This window comes from Pinus tabuliformis, chromosome 2_2 (genome assembly GCF_031772625.1).
Source record: "Pinus tabuliformis cultivar Carrire ecotype Pingquan chromosome 2_2, CPIR1, whole genome shotgun sequence".
Lineage (NCBI taxonomy): Eukaryota > Viridiplantae > Streptophyta > Pinopsida > Pinales > Pinaceae > Pinus > Pinus tabuliformis.
The window spans coordinates 827334100-827351878 of NC_142300.1; the positions used below are offsets into that span (position 1 = coordinate 827334100).

The following is a 17779-nucleotide window of genomic DNA, read 5'->3' on the forward strand; positions in this document are numbered from 1 at the left end:
GTGGTGCGTGCGGCACATTTTTCTATCATCACGGCTCACCTATACAAAATGGGAAATGATGAGATACTACGAAGGTACGTACCTGAATTTGAACGAAGTTAGATCCTTGTGGAAGCACATGGGGGCACTGCAGGAGGACACTATGCAGGACGAGCGACCACACAAAAGATTCTCTATGCAGGGTTGTGGTGGCCAACCCTTCATCAGGATTCAAAAGCATACTGTAAGGCCTATAACATATGTCAAAGGACCAGTAAATGATTGTAGAGGGACATGATGCCTTTGAATCCACAAATGACACTGCAGCCCTTCGAAAAGTGGGCAATCAACTTTGTAGGACCTATCAAACCTTAGGGAAAAATGGGTGCGTGATACATCATCACCACAACGGAATACCTGACTTGTTGCGTGGAAGCGCAGCTGGTCAAATACTACATGACCGCTACAACTACAAAGTTTTTGTTTGAACATGTTTTGACTCGATTTGGCTATTCAAAAATCATATTGAGTGATCGCAGTACACATTTCCCTAAATGAAACCATCAATGTGCTCACAAAAGAGTTCCAGGTGTATCATCAGAAAAGCACATCATATCACCCACAAGACAATGGGACAGTAGAAGCATTCAACAAAATACTGGAGATTGCACTAACCAAAGTTTGCAACGCGCAATGAAGCGATTGGGACCTGTGCGTACCTACAGTACTATGGGCTTATAGGACAACGTGCAAGAAACTGACGGGACAAACACCTTTCTGGTTAGTTTATGGCATGGAAGCTATCATGCCAATGGAGTATATTGTACCTAGTCTACGCATAGCAGCGCTCATAGGTATGATGGACCATGAAGCCTCAGAAGAAAGACTCGCATAGTTGGAAGAACTTGAGGAGGAACGGTTCCTGGCTGGCTTTCACCAACAGGTGCAAAAGCAGTGTGAGAAGGCCTAACACAATAGCCATATTAAATTGCGCACCTTCAAGGTAAATGATTTAGTACTGTTGTATGACAGTAAGTTTGATAAATTCTTGAGAAAGTTCATAATGCATTGGCTGAGACCATACATTGTTAGGGACATCACAGATGGAGGTGCGATCTAACTAGTCAAACTAAATAGAGAACCTTTCCCAGGCAAAGTGAATGGCAGTCGCTTGAAGCCCTACACGGGTGGTCCGACTATCTGAGTAGCCAGTAGGCGCACAGTCTTCACGCTCCAAGGATCCGGACAAAGGCGCGGGACTATAAACAAATGTAGGGGATACTAGCACAGATGCAGAGAAGCACTTCTGATACAGAGGTCTTAGAACAACGTATTCAGCAGATCTAGCAAGCAGCAGCTCAGTGCACTACTGACCTCCGCGCAGTTCGAGAACAGTTGGAGGGACTCTGCACAAAGATCGACGCACCAATAGAGTGACTCAAGGGCAAGTCATGATGTTTGTGTTGAGGGCCTGTTGGGCATGGGATCCCCCCAAGGCATGTTTTGGGGCTTAAAGCCCAAGTTTTGACCGAATCCTGTTGTAAAGCTCCGCAAATTATGGGCGCGGGGCATGAAAGTATGATAGAATCATAGGGTTGTCCACCCTAGTTTTGTAATGTAATGTCGACTGGATAGACCTGCAGACCATGGGATTGTATAAATAGAGTGAGGCTCTAAGTGTAAGAAGGAAAAAAATAGAGAATAGGGAATAGAAGAGAAGCATGAGAAATTCTAAGTGATTGGGTCATAGGTTGAAGTGTGTCTTTGGGTCATAGAGTAGGAGAACGCTCTACAACTGAGTCTGCAGAGACCTAGTAGTTCGTAGCTTAGTGCGTGGACCCCTACAGCTGAGTGCATAGGGCGAGTCGAGTCTGTAACCATGGAAGGAATCAATAAAGAGAAGTTTTGTTATAATTTTGTGTATCTATTCTTGGGTTAATGCATGATTGATATAATTTGCAAATATATTGTTTATTTACTGCGCACACCTGTATGAATGGTTTATGTTGTTAAGTATAACTTAAAGCCCTCAAGTAGGCAAAGCTAATTAACTAACATTGGAATACAAGTAAGGTCTTAGGTAATAACGCAGAACGCGACACTTAGCCCCTAAGTAGGGTTGCGCAAAGGTAGGATATCAGGCTGCGAGGAACGAGAAAATGCACGAAGCAACCTACGTACAGGGTCAAACTACGGACCAGTTGAACTCATCAGACATCTCTAGGGTGCAGAAACCTGGTTCTAGCACCGTCCCATACTACTTCGGGAGAGACCTCAGTCCGTGCTCCGCGGACTATTGCCGAAAGGGCCAGTAGTAACGGGATTTGTTTGGCTAAATTAACTCTGAACCTGGGTGAGGCCCCAACAAGCCAACAACCATTAATAGAGGTCATGCTACAAATTGGAAGAAAAAGGACCAATAGTTGTGTTCAGGATAAGACAAGAGGAGCTAGGATTGTGCATTACATCATCTAGACCATTAGTGTATCTTGTTACTGTATTCTTGTACTAGTGGATGTATGAGGGTCATTATCCCTGGTACGAGGGCCCTAGATAGTTATATTAGAGTTTGTTAATATAACAAAGTAGGGTTGTTGAAAATTGTAAAAAGATTGTTTATATTTGTGCGTGTGTTGATTTACTCTTGTTTATATTCCGCTGTGAAAAGTAGTTTGTTGTTGTATTTGGATTGGTAGTGTTAGTGATTCTAAGACCCTAACCTAGGTTCCAGTAATGGGGAAAAACAACAAAGGTGGTGGTATAGAGAGGTACCAAGAGAATTAATCATTTCCTATGAATGATATTCAATAAAGGTTCCAGGGTACAAAACTAATATTGACCATTCGATATTCCATATTTTAGGTTTCTGCGATCTTCATACTTGTGTAAATCATCTTCCGGATTCTTCTCACATTAGGTTTTTGTTATGATCAATGTTTCGAACTAGCAACGGTGGTTCATCATCCTAATGATGAACCGTCATTGCTAGTTCGAAACGTCGATCATAAAAAAACCCTAACGTGAGATGAATCCAGAAGATGATTTACATTCAATATTCTTTAAGCATACTTTGAATCATGGTAAATTTCTCAAGCTAATCTAGGTTCTCTAGGTGTTTGGTGGTCTCAAGCCACTAAACATGAGAGGTGTGATTCATAGCCAACCAAATCGAGCACCAAATGGTTCTTGGTTGGGGAGCTTGGGTAAGGAGTTGGATTTGAGGCTCTTATGGAGAGGTGATAGCGACCACTTTTCTACTCTGGATAATAGAAGGGATATCCTACTCCAACTTAGTCTTCTAAGTCAAATTATAGAGGTGATAACCTACTCCATCTTGGTCTTTAGAGTCAAATTCCTTTGACACTAATGGATATCCTACTCCAACTTAGTCTTCTAAGTCAAATTATAGAGGGGATAACCTACTCCATGTTGCTCTTTCGAGTCAAATTTCTTTGACACTAATGTCTACATGAAGGCATAATGACAAAGCGGAATTACATAGGCAAAGCAGGCCAAAACAAGAGGCTCGTGATCTCCCTTGAGAAGAATTATGCTTAGTGGCATTCAAATTATACATCATAAGTTGAAGGGAAATCTTAGCAACAAAAGAGTTATTCTATTCCAAGGTCCTCAAGTTTACAAAAGCTCCATCGGTATAATTGGATCAAAGAGTTGAGGAAAAACATTAGATGATTGGAAAATATATTTAAAAGGAAATAGAAGTGTGGTTTCAAGGCCCATCCTTTTTGAAGAGTTTAGAAACACAACTATACCAGACTACTTATGTTTACTAGATGGTAAAAGAAATGCTAACTAATGCAATATTCTACAACAAGACATCATACACAAAATTGTTTATGATATCTCAATGCTAAATGAAAAACATATAGTGACCAACCAAGAGACCAACCCCTAGAAGATACCTTTCCTCTCTCTCATCTCTAATTGGGTCGAGAGACACTCTACATCCTAGTACAGGGGAGATGTCTCTTAATGTTACATTTAAAAATAATAAAATAATATTTACATTAAAAAATTAAATAATAGTAATAACAAAAAATAATATGCAATTTCTTCACTACTTAATATGGAGAAAAATTTAAAGTGGGTTATAAATAAAATATTTCAATATGCATATTGAGAGAGAGCATATTTTATTAATAGTTGATTTCTAAAGAATTAATAATTTCTTAATGTTTAATATCAAATTGATATATAACATTTAAAAACATATTAATAATAAAATTAATTCAATGCCTATATAAACCTTTGAGATAGCTCAATTGGCTTTCTTTCTTGTGTTAATATACTCTTTAATTGATATAATTAAATTAATAAATTATCCAAATTTATAGTACATTTTTGTTGCAAACAACAACATATATGTTTTTTTTTTCAAAGGTTTTTTTTATAAAAAAATATAATTTTGTGGGGAATATAATGTAAAAAATATTTAAATTTAAAAAAAAAATATATATATATATATCTATAATGTATATTTATATTTATTTATTAATTGATATAATTAAGTTAACAAATTAGCCAAATTTATAATACATTTTTGTTGCAAATAAGGAAAACATACTGTTAAATAATGAATCCATACAAGTGAGGATAGTTTTTTAGAGGAGGAATGACCTATTATAGAGTTTTAGTGAACCCAACGTTTCATACTACCAAGTAAGTCTATCATCAGGGGATGCGTCAATAGATATTCTCTAGATCTTAATGATGTATCTAGGAGCTAGATTTAGGTTATATATATAGGAATTTGAAGAAAGTTTAGCTCTGGATAATCTTAATTTCTTGAATTCTGATGCGTTGTCCATCATATCCCTTCCATGGTAGGATTTGATGTTGTTAAATAATGAATCCATACAGGTGAGGATAGTTTTTTAGAGGAGGAATGACCTGTTATAGAGTTTTAGTGAACCCAACATTTCGGACTACCAAGTGAGTCCATCATCAGGGGATGCATCAATAAATATTCTCCAGATCTTAATGATGTATCCAGGAGCTAGATTTAGGTTATATATATAGGAATTTGAAGAAAGTTTAGCTCTAGATAATCTTAATTTCTCATATTCTAATGCGTTGTCCATCATATCCCTTCCATGGTAGGATTTGATGTTGTTAAATAATGAATCCATACAGGTGAGGATAGTTTTTTACAGGAGGAATGACCTATTATATAGTTTTAGTGAACCCAACATTTCGGATTACCAAGTGAGTCCATCATCAGGGGATGCGTCAATAGATATTCTCAAAATCTTAATGATGTATCCAGGAGCTAGATTTAGGTTATATATATAGGAATTTGAAGAAAGTTTAGCTCTGGATAATCTTAATTTCTAGAATTCTAATGTGTTGTGCATCATATCCCTTACATGGTAGGATTTGATGTTGTTAAATAATGAATCCATACAGGTGAGGATAGTTTTTTGGAGGAGGAATGATCTGTTATAGAGTTTTAGTGAACCCAATGTTTCGGACTACCAAGTGAGTCCATCATCAGGGGATGCATCAATAGATATTCTCCAGATCTTAATGATGTATCCAGGAGCTAGATTTAGGTTATATATATAGGAATTTGAAGAAATTTTAGCTCTGGATAATATTAATTTCTCGAATTCTGATGCGTTGTCCATCATATCCCTTCCATGGTAGGATTTGATGTTGTTAAATAATGAATCCATACAGGTGAGGATAGTTTTTTAGAGGAGGAATGACCTGTTATAGAGTTTTAGTGAACCCAACATTTCGGATTACCAAGTGAGTCCATCATCAGGGGATGCGTCAATAGATATTCTCCAGATCTTTATGATGTATCCAGGAGCTAGATTTAGGTTATATATATAGGAATTTGAAGAAAGTTTAGCTCTGGATAATCTTAATTTCTTGAATTCAGATGCGTTGTCCATCATATCCCTTCCATGGTAGGATTTGATGTTGTTAAATAATGAATCCATACAGGTGAGGATAGTTTTTTAGAGGAGGAAAACATATGTTTATACCAGTCGGAGCTAGTCAAGCTTTGTAGTGCTCAGGATCTCATAATTTGCAACGGTCTAAAGAAGTGGCTCAATTCTAGTGAGATGACTTGCATCCATGGGCTTGGTAGCAGCGTGGTAGACTATGTTATTTATGATCTCCCTTTATACAACAAAATAATAAATCTTGACATCTTAAATGACCACGAGCCTAACTCTGATCATAGGCCTTATAACTCTCAACTTTGTCATGCATAGGGATCCCGTAGAAAATAGTACTTATAGCCAAAAGAATTTAATATTTGATAGAAATAAAACAATCTCTTTCTAAAAGAATTAAAAACTAATTTGCTTCCTTTATCTAGCATAGGCAACATAGAAGACCTCTACCATAATTTTACTACAACCCTCTCATATTCTATTAATAAGTTCTCAATTGAAGTTTCAAATAATAAAAGAAATAGCAAAACCAACCCATGGTATGACAAAGACTGTAAAAATGCGAGGAGAGCTATTAAGGAAGTTGTTGATGAATCTCTTAAAATGGACCAGATAAAAATATACAAAGCCCTAACTAAAAGAAAAAAGAGGCAGTACATTCGTAAAAGACAAGAGAATCTCTTACACCTCTCTAAGGTAGCTCCTAAGAAATTTTGGAGGCAAATCATGACTAGGAAATCTAAACATAATAATAAAATTACTTTACACGTTTGGAATTCCTATCTTAAAAAGCTCTATGAATCTCCAAATATCATGAATAACTTTGAAACCATGCTCACAACGAAAGAAGTCTTCTCTCTAGAAGACATTGATTTTGGGGTTAAACGCCTGGCTAATGGGAAAGCTAAGGACATTGAAGGTTACCAGGAAGAAATCTTAAAAATTGGAGGCCTTGTCCTCATCCCCCACATCCACAAGCTTTTCAATCAAGCAGTCAAGCAAGGGTTCCCTAAGTTATGGATTGAGAGCCTCATTATCCCTATTTTTAAAAATGGGGATACAAATAACCCCTCTAATTATCGGACAATTATGATCAACCCTCTCTTAGCTAAGTTATATGGTAGTATTTTGGAAAAGAAGTTGAGCATATGGCTTGAAAGTGAAGATAAGCGGGCTAAAGGCCAAGCGGGTTTTAGAAGGCATCACTCAACAATAGACCACCTCGTTACGCTTAGAATCATTGTGGAGGAATGTCGTAATGATAAATCCAATCTCTTTTGTTGCTTTGTGGACTTTAGAAAGGCTTTCGATATGGTTCCTAGAAACAACCTTTGGAATAGATTAGAAGAGCTAAAGGTTCCTTTCGAGTTGAGAGTTGTTGCTATTAAATTATACGAGAATGTAATTACCAAGATAAAATCCAATGAGGGGTGGTCGAAAGATATTAAGGTAATATTGGAGTTAAACAAGGTTGCCCCATCTCCCCTACCCTATTTGGCATTTACATTGACAAGCTCGAAGGTTATTTAGAGGAAGCAGGATGTGTCGGCATGATCTTAGCTGGGCTAGTCATCATCCTTCTTCTATATGCTCACGATATTGTTCTCCTCGCAAGGTGTCCATATGATCTTGATAAGTAGCTTAGGCTTCTTAAGGATTTCTGCTCTACCATGGGTATGACCGTTAACATTGACAAAACAAAAGTTATGATTATCAAATCCAAGAAGGACAACTACGCTAATTTTATGTATGACAATAATAACTTGGAGGAAGTATATTCTTACAAGTACCTAGGAATTGATATTCATCACAAGCTCAACTGGAACTGTAGCATTGAGAAAAGGATTAATGGGGGGTGGAAAGCTTACTTTGGTCTTGAAAATAATTGTAAAACGACAAACCTCGTAATGTGGGATAAAAATAAGTTCCTCTTTGAAACTTTAGTCACTCCTATTATCTTATATGGATGTGAGGTTTGGGGTTGCAACATCTCTAGAGAATCCTGGAGAAAGATTGAGCAAATCCAGAAGCGTTTTATAATGTATAAGCTGAAAATTCAAAGCAATACACCCTACGCTATTCTCCTTATAGAAGTAGGTCTTTCCCCTATCGAAAGCCTAGCTATGACTAGGCTTCTGTTGTACAAGCACAAGCTCAATAACATAGGAGATCATAGACTTCTCAAGCTAGCTTTAAATTCCAGCCAAAACCATCTAAGGCTCAAACGGGGGTGGTATAAAGACACGAGGGCCTGGATAAACCATTGGGAGATCAACGAGAACGATGCACTACAAAACATTAATAACATTAAAAATATTGTTACTTCTAAGTTCAAAGAAAAAATGTGGTGTGAGAAAGATTTAGCGGCTAAAAGAAAATTGAGTTATTATAAGAAGGTCATCAACCCCACCTTAGAAGATCAAAAGTATCTCCCTGTTTTAGCTAGCTCAAAGAAGAAAATTAATTTAGAAAAGTTTAGAATGAACTCTCATGAGCTCCATAGTGAAACAGGTCATTGGACAGTTCCTAAAACACCATGGACGGAAAGAATCTGTCATCTCTGTGATAATAGGAACATTGAGGATGAAAACCACTTCCTCTTAGAGTGCCCTGCATACAACCACATTAGATCTCAATTTCATAATCTTTGTCACAATACTGACCTTCCTAGCCTTTTACGATGTCAAAATTATAGTGAGCTTGGGAGGCTTCTCTCCAAGCTTTTTGAGCATAGAAATAAAATCTTAAATCAAACTAAATACTTTGTTTCTTTAGGTCCGATAGACCAAAGTTTGATCTCAGTGGATGTTAACCATCATCATCATCACTAATTAAAATATATGTTTAGTTTCATAAATATTTATAGTTTTAGACCTTTTCATAAATATTTCTAATTTTTTGGGGAATATAATGTAAAAACTTTTAAATTAAAAAAAAAAAAATGTATAATTATATTTATTTATTAAAAAATATTTAAGAATATGTGTAATTTTTATTTATATTTGTTAACTTTTTTTCTCTAATAAATATTTTTATTAATATTAATATTTGGTTTTTTTTTACGGAATATAATACAAAAATGTTTAATTTTAAATTAAAAAAATACTAATAAACTAAATAAGTATTTATATTTATAATTATATATAATTATTATTATTATTTTAATTACACTAATTTCATATTTATTTTTAAAAGTTTTAAATATGAGAAAATAAGTTTTTTTAAAAACTCTAAAGAAATCAATTTAATTTAAAATGTATTGTTTTAATTAATTTTATTAAAAAATTATTTGAATTAAAAAAATATTGTTAATATTATAATCTTAATATTTAAAATTAAAAAACATATAAATAATTGCCATATTTAATAAAAATATAATCATTTAAAAAAACATTTACTACATTGCTTTTTAAATATAAAATTTAAAAAACTATATTAAAAACCTCTTCACTGTATAATACTTTTACACTAACACGGACCCCATTTCTTTACCGCTGAAAAGACCATTTATATTGCAATCATGCATGCTTCTGTTTTAGTCTCTCTGCTTTTCAATTGCGAATTTAACACTTTCATTTCAACTTCGATTTGGTTCCTCCAACCGACATCTCCAGCATTGCTGGTGCAGCCTCTCTACTACTCTCTCATCCCACCGCAATTTGGGACACCCCTCGACATGAAGATCCCCTAATGATTGACAACATTCGACTCCTTCCAACTCGCCCAACTGAGGGCACCCTTCAACAATTAGACGTCTAAGTTTTGTTAGCTGCGCCAAATCCCGTATGCTCTTCAACTTCGCACAATCGATTGCATACAACTCCTCCAAGGACACCATTGTTTCAACACTCTGCAGCTCCTCAAGTTCGTTACACTTTTTAATGTGCAACTCTCGGAGCACTGGAAGACCACAGAGGCCTTCTATACTTCTCAGATTATAACAGCTACTCAACTTCACACGGGTGAGTGCCTCTGGTAATGTTCCAATCTCCACCAGGTTAATACACTCCTTTAAGATTAACTCCTTGAGGTTGGGGTATACAACTTCATCAGATAATACCTCTGATGTGTGGATTATGGGAGAAGCAGCCACTTTCAACCAACTCAACTGACTCGACCCTTCAACTGAAGCCGACAAACACTTCAATTCCCCGCGATACTCGAGACGCAATTCCTTCAACTTCCGTAAGTGACCCAGCGAAGGCATCACCGTCTCCAGCAAAGGGTTTCCTATCCACAGAACTTCTAAATCACTGGGGAGTTCAAAAGCACTTGGCAATTCTTCCTTCAAATTTGTGCCGGTCAACTTCACTACTTTCAGGGACCTTTGATGCCCCAGTTGCCACGGCCATACCTCAAGTTTTTTACAGCCGGAAAGATCTATATGCTTGAGGGTTCTTAGATTTCCAAAAGTTTCGCTTGAGATTGTTAAATTAGCACAACAGGAAGCATCAAAATATCCAAGGCTACTTAAACTCCCGAAAGAATCTGGCAGACTCTCCAATTTGTAGCTACGATTCAGGGCCAAGCTGTGGAGGTTCGTCAAGCTGCCAAAGGAATCTGGCAGCCTCTCCAATTGAGTGCACCAACCCAGGTCCAAGCTGTGGAGGTTCGACAAGCTGCCGAAAGAATCTGGCAGCCTCTCCAATTTCTTGCACCAACGCAGGTCCAAGCTGTGGAGGTTCGACAAGGTGCCAAAAGAATCTGGCAGCCTCTTCAATTTCTCGCACGAACGCAGGTCCAAGCTGTGGAGGTTTGACAAGCTGCCGAAAGAATTTGGCAGCCTCTTCAATTTCTTGCAGGAACGCAGGTCCAAGCTGTGGAGGTTCGACAAGCTGCCGAAAGAAGCTGGCAGCCTCTCCAATTTCCAACGCAGGTACAAGCTGTGGAGGTTCGACAAGCTGCCGAAAGAATCTGGCAGCCTCTCCAATTTCTTGCACCAACGCAGGTCCAAGCTGTGGAGGTTCGACAAGCTGCCGAAAGAATCTGGCAGCCTCTCCAATTTGTCGCACCAACGCAGGTCCAAGCTGTGGAGGTTCGACAAGCTGCCGAAAGAATCTGGCAGCCTCTCCAATTTGTCGCACCGAGACAGGTCCAAGCTGTAGAGGTTCGACAAGCTGCCGAAAGAATCTGGCAGCCTCTCCAATTTGTGGCACGGAGACAGGTCCAAGCTGTGGAGGTTCGACAAGCTGCCGAAAGAATCTGGCAGCCTCTCCAATTTGTCGCACCGAGAAAGGTCCAAGCTGTGGAGGTTCGACAAGCTGCCGAAAGAATCTGGCAGCCTCTCCAATTTGTCGCACCGAGACAGGTCCAAGCTGTGGAGGTTCGACAAGCTGCCGAAAGAATCTGGCAGCCTCTCCAATTTGTCGCACCGAGACAGGTCCAAGCTGTGGAGGTTCGACAAGCTGCCGAAAGAATCTGGCAACCTCTCCAATTTGTCGCACCGAGACAGGTCCACGCTGTGGAGGTTCGACAAGCTGCCGAAAGAATCTGGCAGCCTCTCCAATTTCTTGCACCAACCCAGTTTCAAGCTGTGGAGGTTCGACAAGCTGCCGAAAGAATCTGGCAGCCTCTCCAATTTCTCGCACGAACCCAGGTTCAAGCTGTGGAGGTTCGACAAGCTGCCGAAAGAATCTGGCAGCCTCTCCAATTTCTCGCAATCAAACAGGTCCAAGCTGTGGAGGTTCGTCAAGCTGCCGAAGGAATCTGGCAGCCTCTCCAATCGAGTGCACGAAGACAGGTCCAATTCCTGCAACTGCAAAGGTGCCTACAAGATCAAGCATTTCGAGTGTAAGAAAGATGGGAAAACCGTGAGAAATAATTGAAGACCCCTTTATGCAATATCGATAGACAAAAAGTTTAGATTTACCTGCGATATGCCTTGCCATAATGTTTTCAATACAGCGCCCTCCACTTTCAAAACCCTTAAATTCTTAATTGTAATCCACGAAGGTAGACAAGTGTAGGGACAATGACGCCAAGAAAGCCATGAGAGATTTGGCGAATGCACCCGCAAAATACGATCTAGCAGATGTCCTTCAGTCTCAACAAGGTGAAAATTCATGACATCACGACGAAGAAAACAATAACATATATTTTCCAGCCAATCGCGAAGCTTCAAATTCACGTGGTTTCCCACTTGTTTGGTGCTATGCCTCTCAGCGAGCAGCCAAAATCCGCGTGCTTCGGTTAAAACCTGTTCATTCGGATGGAGAATCAAGAAACTGTATACAGCTTGGTATGGTTAAATTTAATTATTTTGAAGGTGAAAAACGATGGAGAAATTGAAAACTGTATACAGATTTCTATGGAAAAAGGTTAACTATTTAAAAAGTTTGAATGATTGAGGACGTACAGAGGAGTATTTTTGCAACCATTCATCAATGTCCCCGGTGGGACGCCAAAGACGGCGCGGCGTTTCTTCCTCTGCAATCTGTCTTCCCAAGTCTCGCAGTTGATCGTGCATATGTATCACATTTTTATCATCTACTTCAACTAGACATTTGCCCTCTAAATGTGTAAGCCCCAGCAAACCGTTCCAGCCTGACGCGTCCCAAACTGCTATGGCACTTGCTTTGCTTTCTCCTATGAAGAAAAAGCTGATATCTAAATAGATCTTCTGCTCCTCTTCGCTGAGTGCCTCGTAACTGATTTTTAATGTCTTCTTTATACCAGGTGAAACTTTCATTTGAACTTTTGATTCATTAAGTTTAGCATCCCAATATGATTCAGGTTTTTCAAAGAGAAGTGCCCCAAGCACTTTCAAAGCTAAAGGCAGTCCACCGCATACTTGAAGAAACTGATCTACAAGATCTTCAAATGCATGGAGTGGATTGGTTTGCCGAAAGGCGTATAAACAAAAGAGCTGTTGCGAGTGTTGTCTGGGAAGGCCTGTTAAGTTATAAATGCACAACTGTTCCACTCCTGAGCTTTTCAGCACATCTTTATCTCGAGATGTAATTAAAATAAAGCTATCCGGTCTCAAGACATCTTTAACCGGTAGAAGTGCCTCTAGCTGATCATCATGGTCTATGTCATCTAAAATTAACAAGACATGAGCAGATTTGAGATGCTTTTCAAACTTCCCTATACCTTCATAAATGTTATTTATATCCACTTCACTTTCAGGCAGGCCCTGAGTCAGGCCCCTCAGAAGCTCCCTTTGCACCGAATGTAATGAGGTTTTATTAGCCTTTTCTCTGACATCGCATAAAAAAAAGGACTTATTGTACTTGGAACTCATTCTATTGAAGAGTTCTAAAGCCAACGTTGTCTTCCCCATCCCACCAAGGCCGACTATGCCTGCAACCTGGATTTTTCCAGCCTGCTGTTGCTTCAAAACTGTAGCTTCAAAATCTGTGACTTTGTCATTTAAACCAGTGGGATGTTTGGCCACATACAACCCTGGTTTTCTAATCATTTTACCCACACATTCGACGATCTCATCTATCATGTGCACCTCGTCACTAGATATTCACCCACAAAAACACCAACAGAAAATAAATAAATAATTGAAAACATAGGGCAAAGTATCATATATAGTGTATACATAGAGAGGGGTTTGGAGGTCTCACCCGTTATACTTGTCGTCCAGATGAAACCCACTTATGTCTGCAACAAAGGAAAGAGCATCTCTCCACTTCTGAATAGTGGCGGGATCATATCGTAGCTTCTCTTCTCGTGTTTGAGGGTCCGACGTTTTCTTCATTTCGAGCTTGTGCAAGCTGGTAGCATAAACTCCAGTTTTGTTCTGATCTGTCCACCTAAGATCATCCGGGTTGACATGGTGAAAAACAGGGATAATTGGAGCCCCAGACTGTCGCATGAGGAGGAGTTCATGTAAACACCAACGGGATTCTGCATATTCTGGTGAAAAGACGGCAACATGGACGGAGGCGCTTCTAATAACAGCTTCTAATTGAGAAGGAAAAGGTAGTCCTTCCTGCAAGTTCTGTTGATCTAAAAAGGGTCTCAATCCACGTAAATGAAGAGCACGGTAGAGATGGCTGGCAAAGTTCTTCTTCACTTCCCCACGATGGTTGATAAACACATCGTATTTATCAACAGCAGCGGTGGAAGAGGAGGAAGCACCATCCGAAGATCTCTGGTTTTCCATTACAATTTCTTCGATTTCAGAGGGGGTTTGGGTGATCGATGATGCAGGCGTTGGGTATGCCATTGCCAATTGTTCGATGCTCTGGAGGAGACGACGTTAGGAGGTGCAGAGGTGGGGATAAATTGTGAAGGCAAGAAAGTGGAGAGTGCAGAGATTACATAAAGGCTCCTTGTAGAGGCAGAGGGTAATAGAATAAGGAAAATATTTGATTTGCAAGGCCATGAACCGCGTCAATCTTATCTGCTTTGCGTGTGGGATCCACATTGCTAATCATAGACACAGGCTGGAGTCCTTATGCCTTTGAGTGTGGTGGAACCCATAATGCTCTGCGCTCTTTCATTTTATTTTTCTATTTTACCCTTAGAATTTTGTTAGAATCCCACCAGTGAGCTGTATCCATGATACCGAGACGTGTGCATCATCCAAGAAAGCACAGTGCGCGCAAAAAGCAGAAGCAGACAAAATGGTTAACCTCGAAAGCATGTTCTCCACTATGAATCTTATGGACTACAGCTTGACACGCATCTCTTCAAAGCATGTAGGAATCCCACCAGTATTCTTACAATATCCATATACCCACCAGTGAGCTGTATCCATGATACCGAGACGTGTGCATCATCCAAGAAAGCACAGTGCGCGCAAAAAGCAGAAGCAGACAAAATGGTTAACCTCGAAAGCATGTTCTCCACTATGAATCTTATGGACTACAGCTTGACACGCATCTCTTCAAAGCATGTAGTCCAATTAAAAAGTGTTGCATTCGGAATACACCCCATTCCCTTTTAGATTACGAGATTGAATGTTGGAAACTTAATATATTTTATTAGAATTATGTTATTTTGTATTATTAACTATTATTTGATTTAGGAAAAACATGAAAAAGTTATAATTAAATAGCATTACTATTATTTGATTTAGGAAAAAAGAAAAAAAAATATAATTAAATAGCATAATATTTGAGCAACAGTTAGAATAAGAATTTTGAAATTATTTTTATTTTTAAAATTGTATTTTTTTTAATAATTTTGAATATTTTTATTAAAATAATTTTAAATATTTTAGAGTTGGTATATTATGGATTTTCTAAATATTTTAGAGTTTGTATATTAGGGATTAGTAAGTTTTGCTAAGATTTTTATATAAATTTTATCTTTAAAATTTTCTCTATTTTTTGGATTCATGTTTTAAGAAGTCTCTTAAATTTTTAATGAATATTCATATTCAATCGAGACTTTTCATATCTTTCTAGATTGAAAAGTAGTTCATAATACAAAATACCATAACCCTATATATTAGTTTTAACATAGGTTATTGCAATGCAAATTTCACAAAAAATTGCTTGAGCAGTAACTGCATGCCTTCACGGTAACATGAGTACACCAACTACACTTATTAAGCTTTTTAATCTTATTATTAAGGTATGAATTATTAGTTTCTTTTAAGAGTTTCTATTCTATTGTATTTTGAAACATAAAATGCATAATTAGAACAAAACTAAAGAGGCTACAGACCACCTAGTGAGTGTTGATAGATGGATTCAAAACACCTCCCTATTTGAAGAGCTTGGGGAAAAAAGTAATCTTACATGCCTGTTGGGAAACTAGGCCATACAAAGCATTTAAGACACATAGTAACAAATGAAGTTCAAGAAAGTAACTGAATGAGTCTACAAGTTCAAGAAAGTAACTAGATGAGTTTACCTTGTAGGAAAAAGTAACTAGGACTTTGCCTCGTAGGAAACTAGGCATGTCTTAAGATAAGATATGATAATATATTGTACACATATAATAAATCTAGAACTTATAAAAATGGAAATAAAACTCATAGTTGAAAAAGATGGAGTTAAGGGTGAGCACATCTATAACACCCCTTTTTAAACCCCATGTTTTGTGATATGTAATTAAGATAGATTATGCTAGAATGGTCACTGTGGGTATTTTGACAAACTTCATTTGATGTAATTATTTTTTTTTATTAAATATATTGCTAAATCTAAAGAAGAGCCCACCCAACATGGATTAATTCTTGAGGGAAAAGTTGTAAGGGGGATCTAGGGAGTTTCCTACCTTACCTGAATTCAATGTACTAAAATTCTGATTTGATATTTGAACCAGCCAATTACTAGCAATTGTGGAAAGGAACACTAGTATAAAATGAGAGATTAGTGACTACACGACTAAAAAAGTTAGTCACCACAATTTATTTCAAGTGGTTTACTACTAAATTTGAGCAATTTTAAGTGACCCAACTAAAAACGACTAATTTAGTCTAAGGATAAAATATACAACTAGATAATAAGTGACCCAACTAAAGGCGGCTAACTTAAATGACTAATTAGTCAAGGACTAAAATATATGACTAGATAATAAGTGATAAAATTGAAAATGATTAACGTAAATGACTACTATAGTCCAAGAATAAAAATATGACCAGCCTTTGATCCTGAAATGGAGTTTCAGTTGAGAGAAAGGAACCTTGCAACACTTGAAGAGATGCAGAACATTGCAGTAGATGTAGAGGCTCATTTGTTGATCAGAAGGGTAAAGCTGAAAGAAGAAGAGGTGAAGAACATAGATCCAAATGAATCGACATCTTTAGAGGTAAAGCTCGACATTTTGGTAAGTGCAGTGGAAGAGATGATGCAGAAAATCACTACAACGAATGATTATGATGTTCAAGCCCATGGCTCACTGATTGAAGAAGAACAAGTTGCTACTCCAAAACATTTTCTTTCTCATCCCAGTTGTCATAGATCTGATAATGATTGTTTTATAGATCATCTTGGAGAAGAGAGATCTATTGATATGACATGTATGCTTGATGATGTCTTTTATACTGATGATTTGCCTCAGTTTGATTAGTATGATGATGATTATGTTCTCCAAACAGAAGCTAATCTTACAGACAAATCAGCAGCTAGTTTGTGGGAGGATGAATTTCACTTTTAGCAGCTCGAATACAATGTTCAGCCATCACATATCAGCTATGGAAATGATGAGGAAAGTGCAGCAAATTTTTAAGTAAGTGAATGATATTTTCCTTTTTGTTTTGCCTCGTTTCAGTTCATCAAAGACAACATTCATGCAATCAAAAATCAACTGTCGACAAGTCTTGATTTGGACTATCTTGAGGGCAATGAAAACCTTGTTCAAGACTTCTCATATCTAGATTTGCAGCCCCCGAATTCCATTGATTATCAAGTTGCAGATGAAGACTTGGAAGCTGGCACATACGATCAAATGAAACAAGATGACTCCATACCATTTTGTTTTGAATCATTTCAGTTTCTGAAGGGAAAACTGCATAGTATATCTTCAAATGAGCAACCTGTAGAAAGTCATGCAATCTCATCGAAACCAATAGAAAATGGGTTGCAGCAGTCTTTTCAAGTTTTTCACGATCCAATAGCTGATGTGTTGGATAATGTCTGTAGTCAAAGTCCTTCTCCTATCTGTGAGCTTGACAAAAGTATTGATACAAACTTGATCCGGCAACTGGTTTCTTTGTCATTTTTAGCAGGAGTCTCGTCACAAAGCTCAGATCAAAGTTTGCATTCATGGTATGAAGAGAAGAGAAGTAATCCATTGGATGAGCTAAGTCCCAGTGTGCATGAATTTCGAGATCCTTATGCAGTGTTTTTGGAGGTGGATAGAGAATCCATAGTATTCAATGGATCTGTTCACAAGTTTTCATGGGAGTTGCCTTTCAGTAGTTCTCTCTTGTTGTTCATAAGCAAGCACTTGCGGAGAATTCA

The 17779-nt window shown here is 37.8% G+C and overlaps 1 protein-coding gene across 1 annotated transcript; it reads right to left on the reverse strand.

Moving 5' to 3' along the window:
• Positions 1–9357: 9357 nt before the first annotated feature.
• LOC149195531 (uncharacterized) lies at positions 9358–14174 on the reverse strand. Its single transcript, XM_089405354.1, has 4 exons — positions 13484–14174; positions 12265–13375; positions 11779–12105; positions 9358–11676 (listed from the first exon to the last, which is right to left on the reverse strand). Exons 1-4 carry the CDS (start codon positions 14086–14088, stop codon positions 9487–9489), a joined length of 4233 nt encoding a protein of 1410 aa, XP_089261480.1. The 5' UTR covers positions 14089–14174; the 3' UTR covers positions 9358–9486.
• Positions 14175–17779: the final 3605 nt, after the last annotated feature.

Bases quoted from the DNA above. Each gene is read 5' to 3' on its own strand.
- LOC149195531 (XM_089405354.1), bottom strand. From the start codon at position 14,088: ATGGCATACCCAACGCCTGCATCATCGATCACCCAAACCCCCTCTGAA. The intron at 12,106-12,264 runs GTACGTCCTCAA...CCGAATGAACAG, and splicing joins GGTTGCAAAAATACTCCTCT to GTTTTAACCGAAGCACGCGG. The intron at 11,677-11,778 runs GTAAATCTAAAC...TTGATCTTGTAG, and splicing joins TATGGCAAGGCATATCGCAG to GCACCTTTGCAGTTGCAGGA.